General features: G+C 40.9%; 2 protein-coding genes across 5 annotated transcripts; both read left to right on the top strand.

Annotated features, from left to right (window-relative positions):
* The first annotated feature begins 1,544 nt into the window (after nucleotides 1–1,544).
* LOC146972544 (14-3-3 protein beta/alpha-B-like) lies at nucleotides 1,545–12,619 on the top strand. The gene is made up of 6 exons (XM_085802973.1): nucleotides 1,545–1,607; nucleotides 4,147–4,458; nucleotides 8,959–9,082; nucleotides 10,947–11,110; nucleotides 11,208–11,303; nucleotides 11,428–12,619. Exons 2-6 carry the CDS (start codon nucleotides 4,156–4,158, stop codon nucleotides 11,482–11,484), a joined length of 744 nt encoding a protein of 247 aa, XP_085659099.1. The 5' UTR covers nucleotides 1,545–1,607; nucleotides 4,147–4,155; the 3' UTR covers nucleotides 11,485–12,619.
* Nucleotides 12,620–16,176: 3,557 nt separating this feature from the next.
* On the top strand, nucleotides 16,177–23,080 carry LOC146972543 (polyadenylate-binding protein 1A). 4 transcript variants are annotated; one of them, XM_085802961.1, is made up of 15 exons: nucleotides 16,177–17,037; nucleotides 17,746–17,939; nucleotides 18,105–18,220; nucleotides 19,036–19,166; nucleotides 19,271–19,365; nucleotides 19,519–19,656; nucleotides 19,784–19,879; nucleotides 19,979–20,251; nucleotides 20,375–20,465; nucleotides 21,176–21,298; nucleotides 21,418–21,560; nucleotides 21,947–22,031; nucleotides 22,168–22,298; nucleotides 22,491–22,581; nucleotides 22,714–23,080. In XM_085802961.1, exons 1-14 carry the CDS (start codon nucleotides 16,845–16,847, stop codon nucleotides 22,578–22,580), a joined length of 1,899 nt encoding a protein of 632 aa, XP_085659087.1. In that variant the 5' UTR covers nucleotides 16,177–16,844; the 3' UTR covers nucleotide 22,581; nucleotides 22,714–23,080. The 4 variants fall into 4 exon arrangements, with proteins under 4 accessions (XP_085659087.1, XP_085659085.1, XP_085659086.1 ...); XM_085802959.1 differs by having other exon boundaries at nucleotides 20,342–20,465; XM_085802960.1 differs by having other exon boundaries at nucleotides 19,036–19,175.
* Nucleotides 23,081–25,907: the final 2,827 nt, after the last annotated feature.

Genomic DNA, 25,907 nt, shown 5'->3' with positions numbered 1-25,907 from the left:
GGACGACGGTAATACCTGTTACTCTGGTGGGTTTGCATAGATCTACATAATGTTTACCATTGTTTTATACAGCATTAAACTCACATGCTACAAATACATGAATTATAACTATAGACTGTATATAAAAAAAGAGTATAACATTAATTTGCAAATGTTGTCATTATTTTTTTTTTTACATTTACTTTTTTTTTTTTTTAGGCCTACATTATTAATGTAACAGAACTGAGGTTATAAAACATTCCCTGCAGGTTACCAGGTATGTTAAGATATGCAAAACAAAGTTTCAATTCAGAGCAGTTGAAAAGGGACAAACACGTTTTCAGTGTTATCTTATACTGATCACTTTATCTGTTTTTGTTTGTTTGTTTGAAGGTTAGTTTCCATGTTAGAAGGATGACACATCTCAAGGTGGTTTCCTTTGTCCACATTAAGTGTCTATTTTGCACGAAATGATGATAATGGTTAAAATAAAACTTCTAGTCTCTAATGTGAGTCAAGAGTCAAAAACACAAGGTCTTTCAGTGATTTGATTGTTGCAAAATACAGAAACTGGGTGACTCCTGCAGACCCATGTGTCACCACTGAAAATGGTCACACATGGAGTATCAGTTGAAATTTGGTTGTAATTTGGATTTGGAGTGTGCGTGTGTGTTCATGTAAAAAATGTATACAAACTGGTTATACATGTTTCTTTTTATGTGAAATCTGCAACCTTTCCGGACCACACCTCACACAATGAGAAGAGACTTCACTCTCTCTCTCACTCTCTCTTTTTTTGACTGCCACTGCCACTTTTCTACAGCCAGTACTCTCTCATCTGCCCTTAAATAGGTTACAAGCTCAAAATCTCGACCCTGGGGAAAATGTGACGAGGCAAAAATAGCTTCACTCTCTCCCCTTGGAAACCAACCAGAATGCAGAAATAGTAATTTCTATTAGGCAAGAGATGGTGTAGTTCTGTGTCCTGTGTTCTAGTTTATGATGCCCACAGCATCCACTGCAAGTATAGGGGAAACTGGGGACAGTCGCATTGCTTTGGCATTTTCTCTCATTTATTATATATATAGGCTAGTCCAACAAACCAAAGTTTAAATTTTTTTTGCCAATACCCACAGCAATTAAAGATACATGTATATAATAGGCCTACAGTTGATTTAAAAAAAACATGGGCCTAATTAAAGATATTTAGGGTATTTGATAGATAAAAATTAGATGTTCAAACTGACCATAATCCTGTAGATTATTTGAATAGGCTCTGGTAAGAGAATAAAAAACACTTTTAAGATTATCGTATCAATAATCAATAGAGTATCCACTTTTAAAAAACACCTTGATTGGTGCTTATCCTCCTTTGGTTACAGCATGGATGTATTATATTATAATAGATTAGGTTGCAGACGCCGGTATAAAGCGGGACACTACAACTCCCAGAAAGCCATTCGCGTGGTTGCCTAGGTAACGTTTGACGTCACCGCCAACCCCTGCTCCCTCCGGGCCGTGCCTTGGACTGGTGTGATTGGAGGGAAACCCCGTGGACTGCATTCACTCGCTGCGAGAATCAGCTGTAGCTTGGTACGCCGACATCACTGCTATCTGCCACTACTCAGGTATGATAAGACTTACGGTTTTTAAAATTGTACTTTTGCATTTAAAGTAGTCATTATCATGTTTTCTAACTAACCCGTTGAATATATCGGGAAATGTACGCGCGGTTTTTCCCCCTGAAATGACTGCGGGGCTACAGGTAGCGGCGACAGTTATCAGACCGACCAGCGAACAATGACTACTAGCTTAGCTACAGTTTGGGATATGTCTAATGTCTGGTCTCAAAATGGGACACAAGACAGGGAAGGCGTGTCAGGTCCAAGGTTGTTGCCTCAATATTCTCTATCATCGGCGAGAAACGTAAAAATCTTTCGAGTTGGGTTATTGTAACTTCCTAAATGTGCATGTCATCTAATGTAAATGAGTGAAGGTGACGGATGACGGGTAACGTATTGCAATGCATCAACGGTTGCAATAGCTTTTAGATATATATAAATATATCCGGTTGGTCTAGGAAACGTGATTACAGATTTAATTTAGTGTTAACAGCATATACAAAAAAAATGCATTAGCAAACCATCAAAGGAGGCAAATAGTCTTAACAGCATCAGCTATCAGCCGAGATGCACACCTTTTTTTTCTGGTCTTTTTTTAGGCTTCGCGTCGCGCTAACCAGCTAAGCTCATCATGTTTCGGGGGTTAAGAAGAGAAACACAAATGTTTAATAAAGATCTGCGTGTGGTTGCACATTGTTAGCATTACAGTAGTGGTATAGTATGTAAATCGGTCTAACGTAAATCGGTCTAGCCCGTTTTTATAACAGGGTTGGGAACGCTTCGGCTTCAGGAAATAGTCACCGCCCGTCGTACTGGAAATGGAAATGGGGTCACGAGGGGCCTAAACTAGAAGCCGCCGTCGGTTGATTTTCACACATTAGCACATCGTGTTTGTCGTCTGAGTGAGCTTTTTTTGGTCGGGAAATATAATATAATGAAGCCGATAATTTATTTCCTGGTCCGTGTTGGCTAAGCTAAGCTAAACGTATCGGGATTTGTCACAGCGAGCCAAAGTGTAGACGTAATTTTTTTTTTTTTTTTTTTTTTTTTTTACTCCGCACTTTTCCGCTTGTTGGGCGAGTCACAGGTAGAGAGGGATGGGTGTGGTGTGAGCGTTTTTACGGGAGACCGAGAGAGGGAGGGGAGGGGGGAGAGTCGCTCTGCCCTGCAGGCAAGATCAGTTTATGTTGTACCATTTTAATAATATATCTTAAATTATTTTGGCGGGTAGAAATCACGCCCAACATAATAGGTACTAGTAAGTAAGTACGTGTTAACTTCTTGTTTGCATTGCAAGTTACTGATGTCCCCCGCCCTGACACTAGTCATGTTACATCATGTTCATGCTTCTCGGTGTTGAGATGTTACAGTTCCTACAGATTGATAAATATTTTTCTGTCCTGTTTTTTTTATATATATATAATGGAAAATGTAAATCAATGGTAGCTATTCATCCTGTATTTCTATTAATAGATACAATTGAATGACACGTGAGGTAATACTTTTCAAGGCAACCAAACTGTTTCTGTAAATGTTTGCTATTTTATGATTTGTGACAGTGTTTTTTAATTAATTTATTCTTACTTAACTTGATATAGGGTGTGATCTGTGTCAGAAATAGCCATCTTTATCTATTTCAGGTCAGATTTAGAACATGTCACAGTGCATGGACTGCATGGAAAAAATGTGATTGATTCTGTGAAAGCCTCCTGGCTATTTGAGATGGGTCAAACGGATGTAGGTTATTGATTTAATGATAATTCCTGTGTATTGGTATAAGTGCTAAAAAGTAATGTACCAGCGTACATAGGCTGGGATTTCTCGTTGAGGTGAAATGTGTCACAGAAAGAATTACAGCATAAATGATTCATCGTGTGTGGTGTTACAGACATGTATCGGCATACAAATTTTCATGATATTAGGTAACATGGTTATTTGGTGTAGATCCACCCAGCAAAAACCACACTGTCGTTTCTATATATACATTCTTTCCCCACCAAATGAAATGGGGGAAAAATCACACTGAAATTGTAAATCCTATCTCAGTATCTATAAAAAATAATTTTACTATCATATTTTTTCATATCATTTAACCTGTAGCGTAGCCATATAGCAGCATATCCTTTTTTTTTCTTCCACAAATCACAGTACTTTAAGGCCTTGCAGGCACTTCATTTGAATGAAACAACATCTCTGCGAATAAAGATGCAATTCAGACAATATTTTCTAGTTTCTTTAGCTTAAACATGTGATTGGTACACTCTGGGCTGCAGTCAGATAAACCAATTTGGTTGGTGTAGTGTGGTAACCTCTGCACTGAGAACAGACCCACATCTATTCATGCATACTGATTAGAGACAGCAAAGATGATTTCTCTTTTCCTCATAGTTGAGACATTCATTTGACTCATTATTTTCACATGTTTTCCTCTACACATTTAGTAATTGGTACTTCTCTAAATAGGTACTGTCCAAAAAAAGTACCCTTGATGCTCGTGTAATTGACCTCAGCTGTTGTCCTCTCCTCTCTGCTGTTCTTCCTCCAGCGAGCAGTCATGAGCGAGGCACCCCAGAAAGAACTGGTGCAGAAGGCCAAGCTGGCCGAGCAGGCTGAGCGCTATGATGACATGGCTGCCGCAATGAAGGCTGTCACCGAGGACAGCGATCAGCTCTCGAACGAGGAGCGTAACCTGCTCTCGGTCGCCTACAAGAATGTGGTGGGTGCCCGCCGCTCCTCGTGGCGCGTGGTGTCCAGCATCGAGCAGAAGGCCGAGGGCAGCGAGAGGAAGCAGACCATGGCCAAAGAGTACCGGGAAAAGATTGAGAAAGAGCTGAAAGATATCTGCCAAGATGTGCTGGTGAGATTGCTAACATTTCATAAGACAACATTACTGGCTTTACCTGTTAGAGGAGTGTCTTATTTTTTTTCTTTTCTTATTTATTTAGACATAGTTGTTGGTAACGTAAAATATCTTTCTAGCTTTGTCAAGGCAAGCAAAAAGTATGATCTCAAAGAAGAAAAGGGTTTTCTGTTCAGCTCTCTTAGGAAGGTGACACGTGCACTGTCAGTCTTTCTCCTTGGGGGGGATTTGACCAAAAAAGGAAGTGTGTCCTGTTTTTCACTCTCTCTCTCTCTCTCTCACTCTCTATACTTATCTCTCTATCTCTTCCATGTGTAACCTTAGTGATGACAAGTAGCAGGGTTTTGTCAAAACAAAATTGTCATCCCAAATAAAGCATGTCTCTACACACAATAAGCAGTGTTGGATTACAGTCAGCTAGTCAGAGTGTTTGCTGATTAATATTAGTTCAGTACTACAAATAATATGTTTCTACATTATTGGCTATGCAATTGTCTCGACTTTTAAATAGGCACGATCTATTGGTGATTGTTTTGATGATCACTGATATCGTTGTCCATCAGCACAGTTCTGCAGTGGGAAATGAACACTTTTCCTCGTACGCAAATTGAATCTAATCAGTGTGATCACCGTTTTTTGGGCATGTCTAACTGATGAGAGGCAAAAGCAAAAAGCCATTCAGAGAATTTACCACAGGCAAAGTACTTTGTGCAGTAAATCTTCCGTTGACATTTAGATAATGTCAAGAAACAATGGATGACTAAGGAGTTGAACTCCAGTCATACCTCTTGTCAGCAGTTCATGTTGTTAGATGTGCCATTTCTGTCAACCAGACGCAGTAGACCCTGTAGTGCCACACCTAGACGGCTTCATTTCTGTGCTTGGCTCCAGCTTAACTTTCCAGCTTTAATTATGTCATTAGTGATGATCTGTAGCTTTTTTTGTGGGATTCTTCTGCACATGTGCCACAGCAATGGAATAAAAATGTTAAAAGTGGGATGAGAGTACATAAGTTTTTACAGTGTATTCTTGCTAACTTGATTCATCATTTCATAGCCTGAGTAACTCATCTCCTTTAAGAAATGGAGGTAAAAATGTATGAAGCCTGTCATGTAGGCCTGACTTTCTCATTACACGCATCCATGTAATGGCGCTCACTACAACCCCACCAGGAACTATGACCTCGATACTGAAACATAAATGATTTGACACCTGTGGCTTCTCTTTCTCTGGCATTGTGCTGGATTTCCAGCATGGGGCCCCTTTTTTAAGACAAAAAAAATAGATGATATGCTTGCATATTTTTTTAAGACGGTCACACGGCCAGAATATGTCTGTATGTGCACAGCACCAGTGAAAAGTCTGGACACACCAAACTCTTTGCCTGTTCCTGTATCTATCAAGCTATCAGGAACCTGTATTAAACATTTTTTTTTACACTTAATAATTCATGTGACAGCACCGCCCTGAAAAAGCACTTAAATAATAGGTTGTTTATTTTCATATCATGGGTGCGATCTTTTTGGATAATTTGGCAGCGGTTTGACAACAGAAGGCCTGTTATGCAGCACACAGTGTGGACAAATGGAGGAAAGAGCCTTGAAAAGTTAAAAAGATAGTCGTATTGGATGTTCTTGGTGGCTTTAAAAAGATCGCCTGGCTATTCCTTGAGTCTGTTTGTTGGTGTTCACTTTACTGTTCTGCTTTATTTAGCAGTCAGTTGTAGTAATATACCATTATCATCCATTGACTCTTAGTTTGCCTTGGCAGTAGTTGCACTAATGTAGATTTAGTGTATGTCTGTATGCAGGAAAATAAAATAACTGCTATGTTAAGATGGACAACTTTTACACAGACTGGGTTTTGAGTGGGGATCTTTGCTGTGGCAGTTTGCGGATGGGGCAATTTGACAATATGTCAACCTAGAAGCATTTTTTACCCTCAAAGTCTACATAAAATTAGAGTGCAATGCAGTCCTGTACATTATAGGATTGAACGCCTCTGTCCACACATGACCAAATAACTTGTTTTATAATTCAAGTGAAGCAGCTAACAATGTTACATTACTTCTACATTTGTCATCATGTTTTTACAATTGGCACCTTTTCTCATGTCTAACTGAAGTTTAATCATCAGAGACGATTCTCACTTTACCTATCAGTTTCCACTGCAGCTACCTTCAAATGGTGAATAATGATCTATAATCAATAAACCTGGGCTACAGTGCTGAATAAGTGTGGCCCTGTTGGTTGGAATAACAAGCTTGGAAGAGATTGGACTTTACACAGTTAATTTGACATATGTTAGATAGATACCTCAGATTTCAAGGCTTTCTTGGCACAGCTCCAGTTGCCCAAACACTAGTACCTATTTTCCACAGATTTTGTTTTGTTTTGTTTTACTGGTGCATTAGTTTTTGTAGCTTAAGTACTGTAACCATCTGTAGGACCTCCTATATACCCTGTTCTTCTCTCAGCCTGTGTATTATCTGCCCGATGACTCACAGGGACCTAATCCTATAATGACAGCAGCTGAGCACCAGCATTCTGGCTCACTGATCTCCACTTCAGCTGGATGGCCTTATGGGGACCAAAAGAGAGAGAGAGAGAGAGGGCAGAGAAAGCGGGTGTAAGACAGGATTACAGCTGCGGTATACTTGAAGCAAATTAGTTTGTAGAAGGTGTTATACCCCCACCACATCTGAAGACCTTTTTTTAAATTCCTGTTTTTGAATGATCAACTCTCAAAAGCAGGTGTCAGAGCCAGAGATGGAAAGACATGATAGTAAATCAAGTGGGGATGATGATGATGGCACATACCTGTGAATAGTTTCATGTCTGCGTCATCACAAGTGTTTCAAAAAAAAAAAAAAAATCCCACAAGTCATTGTGTGAGCTAATGCTAACATTGGTGTGTTGTGGTTGTTGCCCCATGCTGCTTGTGCACATAAGATGGTATGCACAAGCAGCATGGGGCAAGCATTTTGCAACACACACACCCATGATGGTCACTTTGACTAACATAAATTGGATTTGCAGGGTGTGCCTCGGAGCAATAAACACAACTCTGTTGTCTGTTCCTCAGAGCTCAGGCTTTTACATCTTTGTTTACCCTTTCTGTGAACCTCTCTCTCTCTCTCTCTAATCCTTGAATGCAAAAAAAGATATGGAGGAAAGATAGAATAAAATGTTAATAATAAAAAGTTTAATTTACTGACGTCCCTGCCACAGTATTACTTTGATTTGTAGCTATGCCCTTGCAAGTGGCCCAGTTCTGCACTGAGATCCCAACGGGCTTTCCTGAACCCTCACATTAGTTGAAGAGTGTCCTATAAATGTAGGCTCTTGCATCAGCCATGTTTATTCCATAAAATCAGGGATAATGTACATTGCAATGTGATGAATAGGAACATATAGAGGTGTTTGTAGGTCTTTATCTATATTATAAGTAATCACATTATGGATCTGTACTGTGATCTTGTATTAAATTATTTTCTTTCTTTTTTTAACCGAAACAGTCTAAAACTTAAATTCATACACCAATCCGTAGTTTTAGGAATGAACAGGCTCTATAAATGTAAAGGCAGGTGTGAGCTGGGTTTCTTAATAACCAATTTAATGTGAGATCTTGCTTCTTTGCTTTCTTTTAAAGCTGTAGGACAGTTATATTTTTCATGACTGATGAAGTGATGAAATCTGCACTGAAAATTAAGCACTAATTCAGATTTTTTTCTTTGAAGACGATGTTTAATCCTCTTGTTTAATATGTCCCTCTTTACAGTTAGTGTGCTATGGTACAGTCCGGCTGCTTAGCACCATAACTTCCCTGCCAGCTAGTATTCAGATTAGCAACAGGGAGAGGCTATCAAGCAGTGCATGCCTGTGATGTAAAGAGCCAAGCTGGGCTCTGAGTGACCTACTTCCTCAGCAAAAGCTCATCAGGAGTTCAGCAGCCTGGCTCTCTGCTCTCTTTTTTCCACCCCCACCATCTTTCACCCGTACTGCCATCCTCCCTCTCCTCCACCCTTTTTCACACTCCTCTCTTCTGTCCAGCCTGTTCCTTTCTCCTCCTCCTCCCCCCCCCTGTACTTTCATGTTTCGCCCACCATCCGTCCACACATATCCACCCCCCCCTTCAGTGCTCTCTGAAGCATCTGTGATGGTGCTCAGGCTAAGTCTGAGGCTCAAGCCCTGAGGCGATTGGACGTAGTCAGCTCGTCTCTACCCTCATTTGGGCCTGATGGGGAAACAATGCTTTGAAATGTTGGCTATGATGTTTATTTGAATCCGTTGGAAACATTTACCACTGCTCTTATGTGTTTAGGTGCAAAATAAGCATCTGAGCAATTCTTTTATCCTCCTTGTTGGATTGTTTTTGCTAATTTCAAGGTCGGCCTGCTAGCATTAGTTGTAAACATTACAGATGACACATTAGATTGAATATCTTAGAAAGTATGTTCTCTCTCTCCTAATGGTCTATTTTCTTTTTCTCCTACAGACTCTCTTGGACAAGTATCTGATTCCCAAAGCCACTGCAGCAGAGAGCAAAGTCTTCTATTTGAAAATGAAAGGAGATTACTACCGCTACTTGGCTGAGGTGGCTACAGGGGAAGAGAAGACAAGTAAGCTCTATGTTTAGTCCATCTTTATGTCCTGTGTGTGTGTGTGTCTGTACATTTCTCTGGCCTGACAGCTGGAGTGTAAAAACTGATATCTGCAACTCCTAGCGCAGCCAAATAAGACGCATTAAACACGATCCTATTAAATGAACACTTAAGTATTAGGATAAGCTTTATGTCACTGGCTTCTCAATGATTACGCAGTATATACGCCTCTGGCAGTAACACATGAAGGATGAATGTACTTGAATAGTCACATTTTCATTATGTCGCCGTTGACTGTTAATTGTTAACTGGTCTGTCAGTTTATGTAATAGCAAAGTGCCTGTAGCAATGTAAAAGGTGAACTTTGAGCAAAGATCTTCCTGTCAGTTTAACCAACAATGAATGTCTAAATCCATTTTTAATTTTGTGTGTATGTTAATTTTGTGGCCCTACCTTGTGCAAAGTCAGATTAGTTGTAGTGGTTTGATTGGATCTATTGACTCGACTGGTACGCAGCAGTTTTTGCCTTTTTGCTACTAGCCAGGCCGAGACCTCTGCAGTTCTGTAATGACAAACCTGACAGTTAGATTCATGAGAAGCACTTGCAGAAAATGGAGAACGGAAACTTCCTTTGAACAGGAAGATACCTTTTGAACAGAATCAGATTCAGAGTGGGTAGCCATCTGTCTTAACCAGCTGGAGAGATGAGACTGGATGGGGGGTGGGAGAAGAAAGACCAAGAACAACTGTATATATACTGTTGTATTTAATATTTCATGCTTGGTTTTATGTAACCTGTGAGAAGCATTTTAGAAGTGGTAGTGATCATATCAGACTGCAAGAAAGAAAAAGTGTTTGTTTTTTTATTAATCATCAGCTGCTTCTTTTAATCAGACCTGAATTAGGCTTAACACTAAAGCTCTTCACCATTTCACAAGAACTCCTCTTTTTCTTTTTTCTTTTTTTTGATCCACTTTCACTACACACCCCTTTGGCTACTTGTGTGTGTGTGGGTGTGTGTAAGTGAGTGAGAGTTTCATGCACGCCCTCACACCTGCACGCTATTGTCTTTTACTTGCCTACGTAGCACAGATTTCACAGGTGATAACTTGAATCTCCACTCTCACTAGGGAAGGAGTCAGTGAAAGATTAGAGGACCTCATGAAAATGGACTCATTATTCTTTCTTTCTTTTTCTTTTTTTTTCGACATTTTCCACACCTTGTCAGTCAGTTTAGCTTTTTAGACTGAAATAAATGAGATCTTAAAACCACAGCAGCTTAAGATCCTGTTGAAACATCCTCCATTAATTTTTTTTCATTAAGCTTGTTGAGGTGGTATTCAACACACATCCAGCAAATATAACCTGTAAGTCCACTATTGTGTCCTCTGAGCCTTTTAATTGACCTTTTGATCCTTTGTCACTATGGAGATCAGTTTCCCACAACATAATCCAACTCTTAGCCACTGTAAGTGAGTTACACCCGGTCTTGTTTCATATGGATGTTTATTTAACAGTTGTGTGGTTAATCTGACAACAAGTTACCTCCGCCGGTGCAGCAGCAGCAATGCCACAGTGAGGTGTGGCCCATGTTCAGTATTAGTCATCATTTATTCTTGTCCTGCTGTGGTGTGTTGGAAAAATCATTAGATGCTTTTGTAAACTGTCTTCATCTTTTTCTTTTTCTTTTTTTAAACACTGTTTCATATTCAACACAACATTTAAAGTGGGATTCATTGCAGGACTCACTAATGATTGTATTGGTTTTTAATAGGTAGACGATATAAACTTGAATCTTTTTATTCCTTTCTCTTCTTTTCAACATTATATGCATGGTATAATGTATGATTTTCACTGTCTCGTCCTCTTTGTTTCCCCTCAGCCATCATTAAAGACTCAGAGGGTGCCTACCAGCAAGCCTTTGATATCAGCAAAGAAGACATGCAGCCCACACACCCAATCCGTCTTGGTCTTGCCCTCAATTTCTCAGTTTTCTTCTATGAGATCCTCAACTCACCTGAGCAGGCCTGCCAACTGGCCAAATCCGTAAGTTCATGGTGCAACGTTTCATATCCAAATAACGCCAATGTATTAATAGCTTGTCTTATTGCCGTTTAAAAATGCATGTTTTGAATTCCCGCAGGCTTTTGATGATGCCATCGCAGAGCTCGACACACTGAGTGAAGACTCATACAAAGACAGTACACTAATCATGCAGCTACTGAGAGACAACTTGACAGTAAGTTTCATTTCAGCGCAGTTATTTATTTATACGATGACAATAACCTGACTCTCCTTTCAAATGAAAAGAGAATGTCTATTAACGGATGTTGCCCTCTTCTTACCCTCTTTCCTTTCTCCAGCTGTGGACCTCTGATAACCAGGTGGAGGGCGAGGATATAGAGGAGCCCAGAGATTGAGCCAGACCCCCATAGGCACCCCTGTCTGCCTGCCATCGTCCCAGCTTGTCTTCATCATGATCATCAACACTGAGACCACCTCACTATCAGCATTGTCATCCAACTCTCTCCATCTTTTTTCTATTTAGGTGTCTCAACACTCATCTCTCTCCTCTATCGGTTTACGGTTTCCTCTTTTGTAGTAACTAGTGGGGGAAAAGGGGCCGGGGGAGTTGAGTATGTTTTAAATTGTTCGGTGGGAGGGTCCATGTGGAAGGGTAAAGTATATTTCGGGTTTGTTGCCTGTCTGCTGACTTTTTTTTCTTTTTTTTTCCTTGTGTGGGAGCAATAGGGGTGTTGTATTTCTAAGGTGGTGGGTGAGAGGGCAAGTTCTCAACTCATGACACATGCAGCAGGTTGAGTTTTTACAGTCGGACAACAGGTTATACTGTACGTGTATTCTATTCATAATAATGGTCTTATTCTGGACCAGCACCGGGTTTTTTTGTTTTGTTTTTGTTTTTGATGACAAAATCTGTCCCATCACAGAATCAGGAATTGGCTTCTCACACCTGAGCAGACAGCCGCAGTTAACCTGTACTAGACCAGAGGAGTGACAGCAGAGGAGGGCGGTGTAGGGAGCTGAGGGGAGGCTGGAAAGGGAAGGCGAGGTTTTGTTGGATCACAAAGGTTACATTCCGTTTACTGTCAGTCGCTCAACTTTCTACTCTATTATTTTGTTCTGTTTTCGGGTGACCTGCTTTTGTATTTCTATGTATCACTTATGAGGTATAGAAAATTTTGAAGAACAAAAGAGCACACAAGCTTGTTATTGTTGCTGTTTTGTAATGAGCACAGCAGTAAGAAAAAAGAAAAAAAAAGAAGAAAAAAAAATCCCACATGCTAATCTAGTTGCTGCTTTTTCAAAATTTAAGATTTTTATGTTTTCGTCTTTTACTCTCCTCTTTTCTTTCAATACTTGCCTAAACTGCATGTTGGTAAGACGTAGTTTGTGGAGATGTGAGGAAGGTTTTTGTCTGGCTCGCTAGCTTTGTTCATGTCTTTGTAATTTTCATACTAAACACCCAAGCCTAACTGTTATTTGGGGGGAAATGTGTAATTTCATGTAAGTGGAATTAAAAAAAAATAAGAAAAAGTATCGTCTTGTCTGTTTTTAGGTGATGGAGCCAAATCGTCCAACAGCCCTGGAGTGTTTTTTTTATTTTTTGGTTGTACCATTTCCAGTCATCTATAATTCATAAGAGATTTAATCTCTTTGCAGTGGTAATATATCCTGAAAAACCAGTGGGGCTTTTTTTAATTAACGGGTGGTGGTAAATCATGCAACCTTTTAAACCCTTAGCTCTATTTTCTGTGATGTGCTCTACAAGAATAAGTGAGTCACACTGAGGTGGAGGCCGACAGTCCTCCCTCTTTTTCTTTTCTTTTTTTTAATACACCACCAGCTTGAGTCAGTGTCTCCAATGCAAATACTCTGCTGTTGTCAATGAGGCCTTTTGTTCCTCTGTAACACATCCTCCTTGACCTACACACCATACAGACTGCTGCTTCTTCTTCTTCCTAGCAGAATAATCAAAAGATTTCTTTGTACCCAGGAAAATATAAAACCCTTGAATCTACTGAACTCCACAAGACTGCAGACAGACATGCAAAGTCTCATTCACATCCACGAGGCTAAGCTAATCAGAAAGAGCGCACACAGCAGAAGCCTGAAGAGGGACTAAAAAAAAAGGGGGGGGGGGGGGGCAATTTCACAGGGCGCATGCAAGCTAGCATGACCTTTATGTCTTCTTGTTCCACAAGCAAGAAGCCAGTCGGTTTGCTTCATTGCCACTGTTTGAACAGCTCAGGGAGAGAGAGAGAAGCTAAAAACTTTCCATGTACAGACTGACTGAGCCCTCTGGGTGTGTCCGCTCAACCGCCACGGACAGAGAGGAGGAGGAGGAGGAGGAGGAGGCGCTGTGAGCCTGTCACGGAGGAATGTGGAGCCGCAGTGCCATCTCATCTCCTAACCCAACCCAGAAAACACAGCCATGACAGGGACACGCTGACTGACACCTCAAGAGAGCAGCTGTAACGTTACAGATGTTATTATCACAAGTATGTTACACACAGAGCGTCTATGACAGATGACAACGAGCACGTCCTCTTCCTCTGACTGCACTGCACTGCACTACAAGTCCCAGCAGCCTTTGCGTCTCATCCAGCCAGCCACCGCTATGTAGTTAGTCATCATTACCCAATAATACACTGTGACTTAATCTTTTTAGCGACAGACTTGTGTACGGTATGTGTAGTGGTGTAGTGTTGCTCCCTGCTGCCCCCTGCTGGTAGGCTCTCGCGCTACGCCACGCCGCGCCTCGCGCCCCGCCCACCTGCTGAGAGCTGCAGGATCTGAGCGGGACCAAAACACATGGAGGGAAATGATGGTAACTGACCCTGGATCTATTATAATACATCCATGTAACTGACCTGTCTGACATTTTGATCACTTCCACTTTCCACAGGGGTAACCTGATGATCCGTTTTACACAATAGATTACGTAGGAATTTTAGATTTAGTTTTTATTTTATTATTATCATTTATCTTTTATCTATTTATCTTTTTGTATGACATTTCATTGTAGGTGGAGGCATCTAATAAGCTCTTTGAGTTTTCGCCTCTTCCAGCATTGTAAATTATCAAATTGTTCCTTTTACTTGTGTATTTTTAACTGTGCAAAAATAAATCCAAATCTAAACCTCGGTTTAAGATAACCTGATGGTTTTACTCAATAGAATACGTAGGAATAACGCTTGATGCAATCACCCCAGTCCTGCAGTGTGCTGTAGTAGGCATAAATAAACTAATAGGCAGGGCTCCAGACTGGCCCTTAATGGGGGCATTTTGCTGCTCAAATTTGAGACAGTGCAAGTACATTTTTCATCTATTGGCAAATGTGCAACCAGTAAATTGGCTGTTTTTTTTTTCTTTTCTAACACTCAAATCTGTCAGGTGGCAGGCCATGGTGTGTGAGGAGGATCATAAATGAAAAAGAAGGGTGAATCTTTGTTTTGCAAGTCGATTTATGCCCCTAAATTTTCTGTTTGTACTTTCAAAAAACATCATCACTTTTGGCAACATGTGCACTGAAAATATTGACATAATGTGAAGTTGTTATCACTGTAATATCTGGTTACTGGTCTAGATATCTGCTGGTGCATGGCATGAAGTCCATAACAGAGAAAACCTTTCCTCGTTGAGCCCCAGTGGTTAGCTGAGCAGGTTTTGACAGCTGCCATGGAAAACTAAAAAGATTTCAACCAAGAAGATGGACGACAGTATTTCTTGCTCAAGGACAGGCCTCAACATCTTGGGCGACTTTCACAACACACAAACTGTAAACAATATCACAATCACACATTCAAATCAACAACTGAGAACTCAGACTCAGACATTAGACTGTATTAGAGTGCATTTCCATATGATGTTGTTTTTTGCCAACTGACTGACAGATGGTTATGTTGTCAGTGTGTTAGACACAGGAGGGAGCTGAGGAAATCAATGCTCTCTGCTTACATCTGAAATACAGTAGTAAAGAAAATAGAAAATAAGTGTGTGGTAATGTTGATATGTTTGTGTAACACCACAGAAAAAGATACATGGAAACACTGTAGAGAAGTGTAAATACATGTAGGTTCATCTTGAAACAAGAGCTTGGGTTTTGCCTGAAAGTGATGGCTGTGACGGATGAGGTCCAGGACAAATCCACATACACACTACTAAAAGAATGTGGCCCTGTGCAGCCTAGTGTGTCTGTGTGTGTGCACCTTCCATTATCTTTTCATCTGTTTTCAAACTTGCTGAGGGAAACTGCTGACAGGCTGAAGGCCGCAAGTTCACAGGGGATTTCAGCAGGCAGTCCACATTCCTGTTCAGCCACCATGTCACAGAGGGACCAAGCTCATGGTGGGTAGGTACTAGGCACTTACCACCAACTCGACTGTGAACCGTTCTCCCCAAATGTCATTGCCTACCAAAACAAACAAACCCATGGCCAGGTGTGAACAGTGTCTACTTCCTGTTGTCTACATGGGAAAAGGTATTACTAAGACAGGATTCACATGTGACCAGTCATACTGGTAAGAGCAGCCAACCCGAAGCCAGTAGATTGACCTTGTGGTATTTATTTATTTTTTATTTTGAAAAAGCAACAAGGAAACGAATAAGGCAAAAATAAATCAATGTAAGTTCAATAATAAGCATGTTCAGTCATTTTCACATTATTTTTGCAAAATGAAAATGCTATAATTAAACTTTTATATTTGTTTATTAATTTTTATATTAAAATGTGTGTTTATTCTTTGTATATCTCACCACACATGTACAGATTTTTATTATCTATAGTTTTTTTCCCTGATTATCATTTTATGACAGATGATAAGTTGAAAAAAACTAAAAACGAGTTCACACGACAGTAGATACCATAGTTCACTTCGATGGTCGCCGACACATTCCTTATCTTTCATAAAAAGAAAAATAGAGCTGAGTTACTGATACTTTATTTGACTAAGGATGTATTATAAGAGCTAATTACTAAATAACTTTTTTAAATTAAATGAAATATCGCGAGATGTATGACGTCAACTTCAGCGGTGAACGCGCCGCGCAGTAGTTTCGACTGGAATCGGGAAACAACCTCTACCGACCTTCCTTTCATTCCCGTAATCCGTCTGCGTAGGGTGTGCTCCGGAGCTAGTCTCGGCACACATTTTATTATTATGAAACAAACCAAAAGCTAGAGCGCACACGCAGACATATTTTTATAAGAAAAACAAAAAAAAAATCGGTGAAGCAGGATTTCATTTGCCAAACCCCACGCAACGCGAAGAAGAAGAAGACGCTGCCTTCGAAAAAAGAACGAAAGAACGGAACGAGAGGAACGTTAGCACGTTGATCAGTTAGCGTCATTGTTGAAAAGCCGCGTGTGATTAACGTTTAGTCAGTTACATTGTTAAACCAACAAATTTCTCCCCTGTCGAAGGGTTTTGTCATTCCAGTTATCATTGTTAACGAGAGCAAATCTGCGCCGTTTCACCACCCGGCAGTTCCGCTTAGTAGCTGTGAAGAGCCACATCGGGTAGTAGGCCACGCGCCGACATTTTGCTAATCAAGCTAACTACGTAGCCCACGTTGCTAACGGTAGGATACCCAGTAACTAGTGGCTACGCTCTCAATTTTCGTGGAGATATCGAAGAGACCAAGACAAATAACCATTCCACTTTTGACGGCCGGCATTGGGAGACGGTTGTTAATCAAGTACATAGTTAGTATAACCCCTTAAAATCGTCGGATTGCCGGTGAACACGCGTCGTCAGACATGAATCCCAGCGCGCCTAGCTACCCTATGGCCTCCCTATATGTGGGGGACCTGCATCCTGACGTGACCGAGGCCATGCTGTACGAGAAATTCAGCCCGGCCGGGCCCATCCTCTCCATCAGAGTATGCAGAGACATGATCACCCGTCGATCCCTCGGATATGCCTATGTCAACTTCCAACAGCCAGCTGACGGTAGGTTTGATTTTTATCACGTGTATTTGAGTGTGTGCGTTGCTTTTAAAAATGGATGTGTTATCATCATCACCACCACCACCCATGCTACTACTCCATTTTGGACCGTGCATGGTGAACCACGGCGTGTGTGTGTGTTGCCACTTATAAAATGTCCTGAATATGTCTTATGTGTCATGAGTCATGTTGTCATTTTTAATATTGCAGCTCCAGACTAAAAATTTTTTTATTACTAGGAGCACAGTGGCCTCCTAACTTAAAATTTTAGGAGCACAAGCAGAAAATGTAGGGGAGCACACTGTAAACCGATTGGCAAAGCAAATATTAACATTTCCTCTTCATTTATGAACCCCATAACTCCTTGGCCTGTCACCTGTAATGACAGACATCAGATTGTTTAAGTATAAAAAAAAGAAAGAAAAAAAAGAAGCAGATTTATTGGTTGCACATGGGCCAAGTCCCACATTTTATGAGGAAAATGCCCCCATTTAGAGGCAGTCTGGAGCCCTGCATTGTATGGTACAGGAGATCCTTTATACTTACAGCCATCAGGCTTTTAATACTTTAAATTCTTCTAATAGATGAGCTGCCTGACCGATAATTTTCTCTCTTGGGATGAATTAAGTTATTCCTAGGTAGATTATTGCATTGTATGAAATCCAAACCAGAGGTGAACACATCCTCAATATTTTTGTTGTCTCCTTTCAGCTGAAAGAGCCCTGGACACCATGAATTTCGATGTAATCAAAGGCAGACCCCTCCGCATCATGTGGTCTCAGCGTGACCCCTCACTGAGGAAGAGTGGAGTGGGAAACATCTTCATCAAGAACCTGGACAAGTCCATCGATAACAAGGCTCTCTACGACACCTTCTCTGCGTTCGGAAACATCCTTTCCTGCAAGGTAAGGCTCCACAGCGTGTCTGCATCTGCTCTTGAGTGCTTAACAGACCACTACTTTGCATGAGTAAAGATAACAGCAGGTTGAATCAGATTGTGTGTGTTTGTTCTGATATGCATGATGTTTAGGATTGTTTTTTTGACGTGCTCAAATCTCCCCCTTTCCAAGGTGGTTTGTGATGAAAATGGCTCAAAGGGTTACGGCTTTGTACACTTTGAGACCCACGAGGCTGCAGAGCGGGCCATTGAGAAAATGAACGGCATGTTGCTCAATGACAGAAAAGTGTAAGTGCTGCTACAATCACAATCAAATAAATCGGTGTTGAGGCGTGTCTTGAGTTTGTTTAACATGTGTTTTGCATCTCATACGTGTTTGTGTTTTGTATTTATTTGCATCTTGTCTTCAAACTCACCCGTCAATCATACCACACAGACCTTTTGGTGTTCGTACATCCCTGTGAGATAGGCCAGGTTTCAGAGATCTTCCAGCTTTTAGAGTAGACTTTCTTCCATTCCTTGTGGATGTGTTTGAGAAATCCTGACCAGAATGATTTTGTTTTTGTGAAATAAGTGTATTTTGCACAGAGTAGAAAGAGTTTTCCTTGTGATACTGTGCTCTGGGAAATACAGCTTGAAGCAGTCAAGTGTAGTCACAAGAGCCCCAGATGTTACGTTGTTCATCCAGCCCCTATTGCCACTGTTGTTCCCCTCTACAATATCCCAAAATGCTCTATAATGTTACCAAAGCTCACATTAACACCACAAAGTCTGCTCATCCATTGTATTCAACTTAAAATGTGTTATTTAAATAATATTTTTGGTATCCGTCTGTGGTTAAGTGGTGCTGCAGATGTAAAAAGCCAAGTATTTCCCCCACTGTAGATGGTGATAGTCTGGACGAGAAAAATAAAGAAACACGTAGCAGTGGTGCCCCTGAATAGCTCTGAGTGGTTTATAACGGCCGTCTGTTGATGATTCAGCAAGTTACCTTAGTGGTATGGCATGGTAGTCAGGAAAATGACTTCAGAGTGTTGAGTTCTGCCTCTACTTGTTTATTTTTTTCCCCCCTCACTAAATTTTTCATATCTTCTGACCAACAGATTTGTTGGACGCTTTAAATCTCGCAAGGAGAGGGAGGCTGAGCTCGGAGCACGCGCCAGAGAGTTTACCAACGTTTACATCAAGAACTTCGGGGAGGACATGGACGACGAGAAACTGAAGGAGTTATTTGGTAAATATGGTAAGATTATGATGAGATGCTAAGGGCGACATGATTAAACTATCATGTTGACGATGTAATCAGGAACTCGTGCATTGATGAGCTGTGTCTTGCAGGACCTGCACTCAGTATCCGGGTTATGACTGATGAGAGCGGCAAATCCAAGGGCTTTGGCTTTGTTAGCTTTGAGCGCCACGAAGACGCACAGAAGGTGAGGATCAATTCCATGTTTGTTTGAGGACACGGCCTCCTTCATTTATATTCAATCTTGAGAATATTAAACATCCACCTACTTGGCACTAAATGGTCTCGAATCAATATCAGCTGGGCTTGTTTCAGTGTATTTCTGCTTTTGCCTCTGCAGGCCGTAGACGAAATGAATGGCAAAGAGCTGAACGGCAGGCAAGTGTACGTGGGCCGCGCACAGAAGAAAGGAGAGCGCCAGAACGAGCTCAAGCGCAAATTTGAACAGATGAAACAAGATCGCATGACCAGATACCAGGTTTGTGCTTCGTACTGCCATCCGAAACCACTCAACTAGACTGACTCCAGATATATAGACACAAGATGAAGAATTGATATGACTTGTTCATGACTTTACATTCTGACTGTTAATTTTCATCTGCTAGGGTGTGAATCTGTACGTGAAAAACCTGGATGACGGTCTTGATGATGAGCGCCTGCGTAAAGAGTTCTCTCCATTTGGAACCATCACAAGTGCTAAGGTAAATTCAACACTTGATTGATCACAAATCGATTATGTATTTGTACGGTCATAAATCAGGCTGCTGGAAGGAATGCTAAATCAGTTTCTCCTCCGATAGGTGATGATGGAGGGCGGCCGCAGCAAGGGCTTTGGCTTTGTGTGCTTCTCTTCCCCCGAGGAGGCCACTAAGGCCGTGACAGAGATGAATGGACGTATTGTTGCCACAAAGCCACTGTACGTGGCCCTGGCCCAGCGCAAGGAGGAGCGCCAGGCCCATCTCACAAACCAGTACATGCAGAGGATGGCCACCGTCCGCGCGGTGCCCAACCCTGTCCTCAACCCGTACCAGCCTGCCCCACCCTCAGGCTACTTCATGGCGGCTATACCTCAGGTGAGCCATTTACATTTGTCACATAATATTTCAATATCAGACAATATTTTGGTTCTGGTGAAGTGGATCATAAGATTCATAATGCTTTAGGTCCGAGGCAGTAAAATCTTCCATCCTCCTCAGGCCCAGAACCGTGCCGCGTACTACTCCACCAACCAGCTGGCCCAGCTTCGCCCAGGACCCCGCTGGGCCACTCAAGGAGTGCGCCCTCAACGTAAGTGCCCATATTTTTTCTCATCTTTTTAACCAGTAATTTTGCACATTCTGTATGAAGTTGTTGCTGCCTCTTTAGTACTGTGTGACATTTCTGGTTGCCTCCGTGACAGTGGCAGAGACCGTTTAGCGCTGCAAACCTAAATCCTGAACTCTGCTGCTGATCATACTAGTTCTCACACTTACCGTACCTCATGTCCCTGTCACTCCTCGTACACGAGGAGCTGCACCCTGTTGGCCAAAGAATGCTGCAGAGCGTGCTGGGGAGCTTCAATGTTGCCAGATTTATCCATGATTTGTTTTGCATTTTTATTTTAATACGCTCCAGAACATTTATTTCTGCTACCGTCAGGATATAACATGGATTAGAGTTGGAATTCGTTTTGTTTTTTCTGTAGAGTAAGTGCTAACACAGCATCACCATTTCACTGTAGATCAAGAAAATGATTCATAATTTATCAGTTAAATATAGCTTCATGTATTCAAAGTATTTTACTTCCTCTTAATGCATAATGGTGCGATCTGCTCTCAAGGCCCAATAAAGTTGAAATATTCATTACCTTTTAAGATCGGCACCAGGTATATTTTGAGGGAAAATAATTGCTTCTCAAAATTACATTAAGTGATGCTCTAAGTCACTTGATGTTCTCCCTTTTTTTAAAATGTAGAACTACTAATAAACGGCTCCTGAATTGTTTTCTCTCCCTCCAGACTTCCAGAACATGCCCAGTGCTATGCGCCCGTCAGCTCCCAGGCCTCAGACCTTCAACACCATCCGCCCCACCGCCACCGCCAACACCCAGGTTCCACGGATGATGGCTTCCCAGCGTATGCGTGAGTATTTTTTTTTTAGTTTTTCAGTAAATAACAATCAGCTATATTTTGTCCCTGTGTTAATTTGCACTTGATTTTTTTTGGTAACGTGCCCTTTTTTCCCCCCTTCCTCGCCTCAGCCACCCAGGCACTCAGCCAGCGCCCTGCCAGTGCTTCAGCCACCGCTGCCCCAGTGCGTGCCATGCCCCAGTACAAATATGCTGCCGGTGTGCGCAACCCCCAGCAGCACATGGCCTCCCAGCCACAGGTCCCCATGCAGCAGGTGAGACCTCCATCCACTTTCACTTTCTCAGTTTGAGGGAATTATCACAGGATGGTAAAGGAATGCGTTACTTTTGATCTCCAAAGTAATGACCAGCAGAGTCTAGAGCCACAGCCACAGTTCAACCATGAACCTCAGAACACCTGACTTTTAATTCACCTTCTTAAAACAAAAGTGAATCCAAAACCATACCATGTCATGACAATTTTATTTAATTATATTGATGTTTTTGGAACTAGACCAAGGATATATTTACATAGCACTAGCCGTGAGTGACGCTGTGGATAAATTGACTATGTACACAAATAGTTGTTCGTCACAGTTTTTTTTTTAAAACATTTGGTTTGAACTTGTTCCTCAACTCAAATCTTTTTTTCCTTCTTCAGCCTGCTGTCCATGTCCAAGGACAGGAGCCCCTGACTGCCTCCATGCTGGCTGCCGCCCCCCCTCAGGAACAGAAGCAGATGCTGGGTTAGTACTCTACATGTCTAGAAATCTTTTGGGAAACCAATACATAGTTTATTCAACATACTGGGTCCTTTTTTTTAACCGTGCATTGAACATTGGTGGTATATTAAATGGTTGTTGACTTTTTTTTTTTCCTCAGGTGAGCGTCTGTTCCCCCTGATCCAGAACATGCACCCCAGCCTGGCAGGCAAGATCACCGGTATGCTGCTGGAGATCGACAACTCGGAGCTTCTTCACATGCTTGAGTCACCTGAGTCGCTGCGCTCAAAGGTCAGTTAATGACTAATCTGTTAGCGCTGGTTTATCTCTGTGCACACCTGACTCAGAGACTGTCAATGACCAGGGCAACATCCAGATCCCCTTTTCACAAGCTGCTTCCCCTGTCATTAAGGATTTTATTAAGGATGACACGTGTTTGCTCTTTATGCAGTGATAATAACTTGAGGTGGTTTGTTGTTTCAGGTGGATGAGGCCGTTGCTGTGCTTCAGGCCCACCAGGCGAAGGAGGCTGCTCAAAAGTCCACCACCCCTGCTGGTGTTCCCAGCGTCTAAGGTAGGTTTGTGTGTGTGTGAGAATGTTTTTATTCTCACGATATGAGTAATAGATAACACAGATAATAAAAGATATCATAGGTTAATGAACTACAGAGTAAGCTTCAATATGTTTTTGTGTTTTGTCTTCCAGATTGAGCGTTTGAAACCTGCTTCACCGATGGAAAAAGAGAAAAAAAAATATTAAACATTGAAAAACCTAAAACTCTGAAAACATCGCAAAATGATAAATTATTTCTTAAAAAAAGAAAAACAATTGACTCTGCCAGGTCTAGGGATGGTTTGACTAGACCTTGATCATAAACAAAAATTTGTTGAAAAAAAAATAGCAAAATAGATAAAAATCGAAATTATACATTTGAATGCATTCCTATGTTTTATGTCATTTTACTGTGTCAGTGCTCAGAGTATCAGCCATGTTCAGGAAAGGTGGTAGCTGAGCTTTTGAAAGGTGATTTGTATCGTAAACTACTGGCTGTAATAAATTCTCATTCAAAATACTTGCCTCTCTGTGTCGGTGCTGTGATGCCATGAACTTGACTCATTAACACCAATGTGATTTTTATATGTATTTTTAAAAAACATAAGATATTTAATTTGTTGTTCATATCTAATATCACACAATGAGCCTCTGGGCTGCTACACATGATACCGTGTTCATTGAACAGGTCTTCCACCAGGTGTCAGTATCAGTCGGTGACAGCTAATCCCTCTGATCAGAGCACAGGGAATCTTCTACAGTGTTTTCACAATGTTTTGAAACCATGGGTGAAGTTGTGTTGAAAAAAGAGGCTGCACATCTTGAAGGAATAAAGAAACTGATGTTTTTATTTGTGGGATACAACATGCTGTCAACACACATCAGTCTCTTGCCCATCCTGGATTTTGTTACACAAAAGTTGAAACCTGAGCTTGTGCAGTGTCTTCTCCTGAAACCCAAGAATACCATTGTGAAAGAGTGGCATTAATGTGTGAAACAGACCCTGCTACATGTGTATTCTTAAAAAGCAGAAAAAGAGGAAATGGGTTGGATGTGTAAATCAGTTTAAGTTGCACTATGTCTATTACACTTTCTATTCTCATCACAGACTATTGTATCATAGGACAGAAATGACGTGCAGCATCACAATGCACACTGACACAAATAGGACTCAAGATTGGCCCTTGTTGAGTGAGCACATTTTAAAACATGAAACGGTGCACATCTGACCCAAAACTACTCTCCACAGGGATTTCACAGGATAATCCAGATTTGACTCTTGTTTGTTCACATCCGTTTATGCTTCACAGAGGACAGATTCTGAGTAAATATCTTTCATCTCCCCACTTTCATAGATTCGTCTGAAACGTCAATACTGTTTGTGCCTTCTGTTATGAGATGAGCCACTGTGCTGGTTCTCATGCTTTTTTTTTATTTAATTGTGTAAGGGAAGCAACATAACCAGATGAAACTGGTAAAGCAAGATTGTTATTGATGGTAAATCTACAATGGAAAAGCCCAGACCATGCAGGATGTGATCAAATTGCCAGTGCCAACAGTCTACATATAGATGGCTATGATAACAATAATGAGAATAATTTGATTCATTTGAACTGGATCTCTGAATACAATCAGAAAAACTGCTTTATAATACAAAATAAAAAATGAGGACGAACAAAGATAAACAGATTAAACAGTTGAACAGAGTTCAGTGGAACACAAACCACTGGCACTGAGCTACAGAGATGTGGAAAGGGTGATGTGTTGAGATGAGTCATTCATTCTCCATGTGTGGAACAGTACAGATAGTGCCTCGGTGCTTGACCCAGGCTGTGAGGTGGTTCTGGTGGCTCTGCTTTGCTGTTGAGAGGGCATTTGACTGGTGTGGTTTAGATCCACTTGTTTCCTTAGAGAAAAAGGTCACTGCAAATCATGCAAAGTTGTTCTGAGTGATCATCCCCATCCCATCAGGAAACATTTTCATCCCAATGGGAGTGGGTCTCTCTTTAAGGATGACAATGGCCTCATCCACACAGGGCATGAGGGGTCTGAAAATGATGCACTGGCCAGATCTCAACATAACCAGACACTTCAAGGAGATTTTGGACCAATGTGTTAGAAGCATTTCTCACCACCAGCACCATCATAAAACCAAATGAGGGATCATCTTTTCGAGTGGGGCATGATTGTTGGTGTCAGGTAGCCTGTTTGAGTTTTTCAGAAACTTATGATCGGCTGAGAGTTTCACACACAACAGGGTTTTCCTAAAAACATTCAGTGAGCAAAAACTTGTTGATGAGAAATAAGATAAGAAAAAATGTCTTTTATCTGTCCCATGGCAGGGAAATGTAGTGTTGCAGCTGCAGGCAACAGTAAAAGGAGCATAGAGCGAAGACAATATATGTAAAACAATAAAAAAAAAAGTACAATTTTCTAAGAGAATATGTCCGTTCCAGCAGTGTGTATGACAATATATACAATGAAATGTGGTAGAACAGGAGATTGACAGCATGAACGTGCAGCTGATGGATTTTGCAGAATGCCATGCATGATGAGGATCATGTGATGCAGTGATGTCAGCATGTTAATACAGTGTTTAAAATCCAGTGCTCTTATGTATTCATATGATACAGGGAATGGTATTACTTAAACACCAGTGAGTTTATCTCTACTCTACACATTTATTATAATAAAGCGTTCTTGTTGATTGGTAATTTAACCGACTTTGATATATCACACTTATTAATACAGTTTATTAATGACATTTATCACAGTATTACATTGTGGCTTTTTATCCAGTTGGAAGTCATGACACTAGGGTTGAAGATGACTTCATGGTCATACCAGTCAAAAGTTTGGACAATGTTTTTTCTATATTTTCATTACTTTCTACATTGTAGATTCAAACTGAAGACATCAAAACTAGAAGGAACACATATGCAGTCACGTAGTAAACAAAAAGTGTTGCCATGTTTTGCTTTGGTAGCAGCTTTGCACACTCTTGACATTCAGTCATCAGCTTCATGAGGTCGTTTTCCAACAGTCTTGAAGGAGTTGACTGAGCACTTGTTGTCTGTTTTGCCTTCAGCATCCCAGTTGGGTGACAGATAACACTTTGGTTTTAATTAACACTTCTGTGGTTACAAAACTCCATATGTGTTCCCCATAGACTGTAAAAAATGGTGTTCCCTCATAGTTTTGATGTCTCCACTAAGAATATACATTGAAGAAAGTGATAAAAAATCAAGAAAAAACATTGAATGAAAAGGTGTGTCCAAACTTTTGACTGGTAGTGTATATATTTTTTTAATTTTTCTAAATAGAAATTTGTTATTATTTATTGATTT

Source organism: Trachurus japonicus, chromosome 16 (assembly GCF_045865225.1).
Source record: "Trachurus japonicus isolate A0001 chromosome 16, Traja_1.0".
In the NCBI taxonomy this organism is placed as follows: Eukaryota; Metazoa; Chordata; class Actinopteri; order Carangiformes; family Carangidae; genus Trachurus; species Trachurus japonicus.
The sequence above is the reverse complement of the archived record's forward strand: the minus strand, read 5'-3'. Positions and strand labels throughout refer to the sequence as shown.

What these genes read in the sequence shown, in the direction of transcription:
- LOC146972544 (XM_085802973.1), top strand. Translation starts at nt 4,156, where the DNA reads ATGAGCGAGGCACCCCAGAAAGAACTGGTGCAGAAGGCCAAGCTGGCC. An exon ending in CCTGCCAACTGGCCAAATCC is followed by an intron (nt 11,111 to 11,207) that starts GTAAGTTCATGG and finishes GAATTCCCGCAG; the next exon opens with GCTTTTGATGATGCCATCGC. An exon ending in TACTGAGAGACAACTTGACA is followed by an intron (nt 11,304 to 11,427) that starts GTAAGTTTCATT and finishes TCCTTTCTCCAG; the next exon opens with CTGTGGACCTCTGATAACCA.
- LOC146972543 (XM_085802958.1), top strand. Translation starts at nt 16,845, where the DNA reads ATGAATCCCAGCGCGCCTAGCTACCCTATGGCCTCCCTATATGTGGGG. An exon ending in TCATGGCGGCTATACCTCAG is followed by an intron (nt 20,252 to 20,341) that starts GTGAGCCATTTA and finishes ATAATGCTTTAG; the next exon opens with GTCCGAGGCAGTAAAATCTT. An exon ending in GGAACAGAAGCAGATGCTGG is followed by an intron (nt 22,032 to 22,167) that starts GTTAGTACTCTA and finishes TTTTTTCCTCAG; the next exon opens with GTGAGCGTCTGTTCCCCCTG.